This window comes from Halyomorpha halys, unplaced genomic scaffold (genome assembly GCF_000696795.3).
Source record: "Halyomorpha halys isolate HHAL.00 unplaced genomic scaffold, Hhal_1.1 Scaffold5.1, whole genome shotgun sequence".
Lineage (NCBI taxonomy): Eukaryota > Metazoa > Arthropoda > Insecta > Hemiptera > Pentatomidae > Halyomorpha > Halyomorpha halys.
The window spans coordinates 2,058,012-2,059,262 of record NW_027106871.1 but is presented as its reverse complement, the minus strand read 5'-3'; the positions used below and the strand labels follow the sequence as shown (position 1 = coordinate 2,059,262).

Below are 1,251 nucleotides of genomic sequence, written 5' to 3'. Positions count from 1 at the left end.
TTTTTCAGATTATTAAATAACACCAATGAGCTTTTTTCATGGCTACTGTATTTTGAAACTACTGCAATATCAGTGGAGTGCTCATGCTCAGCCTACGCTCTCTACAAGGTAAATTTTCTTTTTGAGTAATTGAAGTCATAGAGTATGTTTAATGCACTGCATGAAAATGTTTTCGTGTGCTAAGGAAGTGTGTAATTATATAATTAAGAAGGGCCAGGTGTTGCTATCAATCGGTACCCAAGATAATTAACGGAGTAACAACAAGCCACAGTGCAATCTACTAACAACTGTAGGAACTACTACCCGATACTACAAATCTTCTGTTAGCCGGACATGTGGTGCCGAGCGTGGTACAGGAGAAATATGTGTCACAGTTTGGCCACGCGTATTCATTACAGCAAATAAGAATTCATCAACATGACTGATCGAGCTGCATCGTATTTTATCAGATTTAAACCAAATTCATCTCTGCAATAGTTATCATTTTCCTCATTTAAAATACAAATCAATATGTATTCGGGACGTTTGATTTACTCACTCGACTACAGTTATTTTTATTTTTTTTTATAATATATTCATTTAATTTTTCCACTTTTCTCATATTTAAAAAACCCTTGTGACAATGGATCATTTAAAATTGTACCATAGTCTTTTTTTCGTTCAAAAAACGAAAGATATAAACAAAAAGTGTCTCCCATCCGCAATATAAGGATCATTAGCACCCCTTAAAAGAGCCATTTTTTTGGGTTCGTAGAGATCACTTTTTTTTCTTCTCTTGAGAATTCAAAGTTATGATGCGCAAGTAACTTCAGGAAGTTGTTCCCTAACTAGGGAAGGAAGAATAGGACAGGCGAAAATAATGAGAGAGGCGATGCCTCCTTATATTACAAGAGCCGGGAAGAAAAAAAGGCAATTATCTCATCCCAATTTTCGATTACTTTAATGAAAACTATGTATGATTACTAGTTGAAACTGATGAGTCTGTCAAGTATAGGTAGGGGGAATAAGAAATGGCAGCTGTTTCAAAACCTTAAAAAAATATTATTTTTTCATTCAGAGCTCTATATCTTAAAAACTATCAACAACACTAGAACTCTAATAGAACCTTATTTAAAGAAGAGTAAATTTGCTGAAATATTTGCTCTAAAAGAGCTATTTACATCCAATAGTTTTCGAGATATAGCTTTTTAAAAAGCAAGATTTCTTAAAAATCTAGTAAGAGATTAATAGTAAGTTAATTTATTTTGAGAA

The 1,251-nt window shown here is 33.0% G+C and overlaps 1 protein-coding gene across 1 annotated transcript in view; it reads left to right on the top strand.

The window, feature by feature from the left end:
• Positions 1–1,251, top strand: part of LOC136795250 (odorant receptor 49a-like) — an 18,740-nt gene that overhangs the window by 11,226 nt on the left and 6,263 nt on the right. Inside the window, exon 5 of the mRNA XM_067045203.1 lies at positions 9–108. Within this exon, the coding sequence (XP_066901304.1) occupies positions 9–108 (100 nt within the window). The remainder of the gene's footprint in view (positions 1–8; positions 109–1,251) is intronic.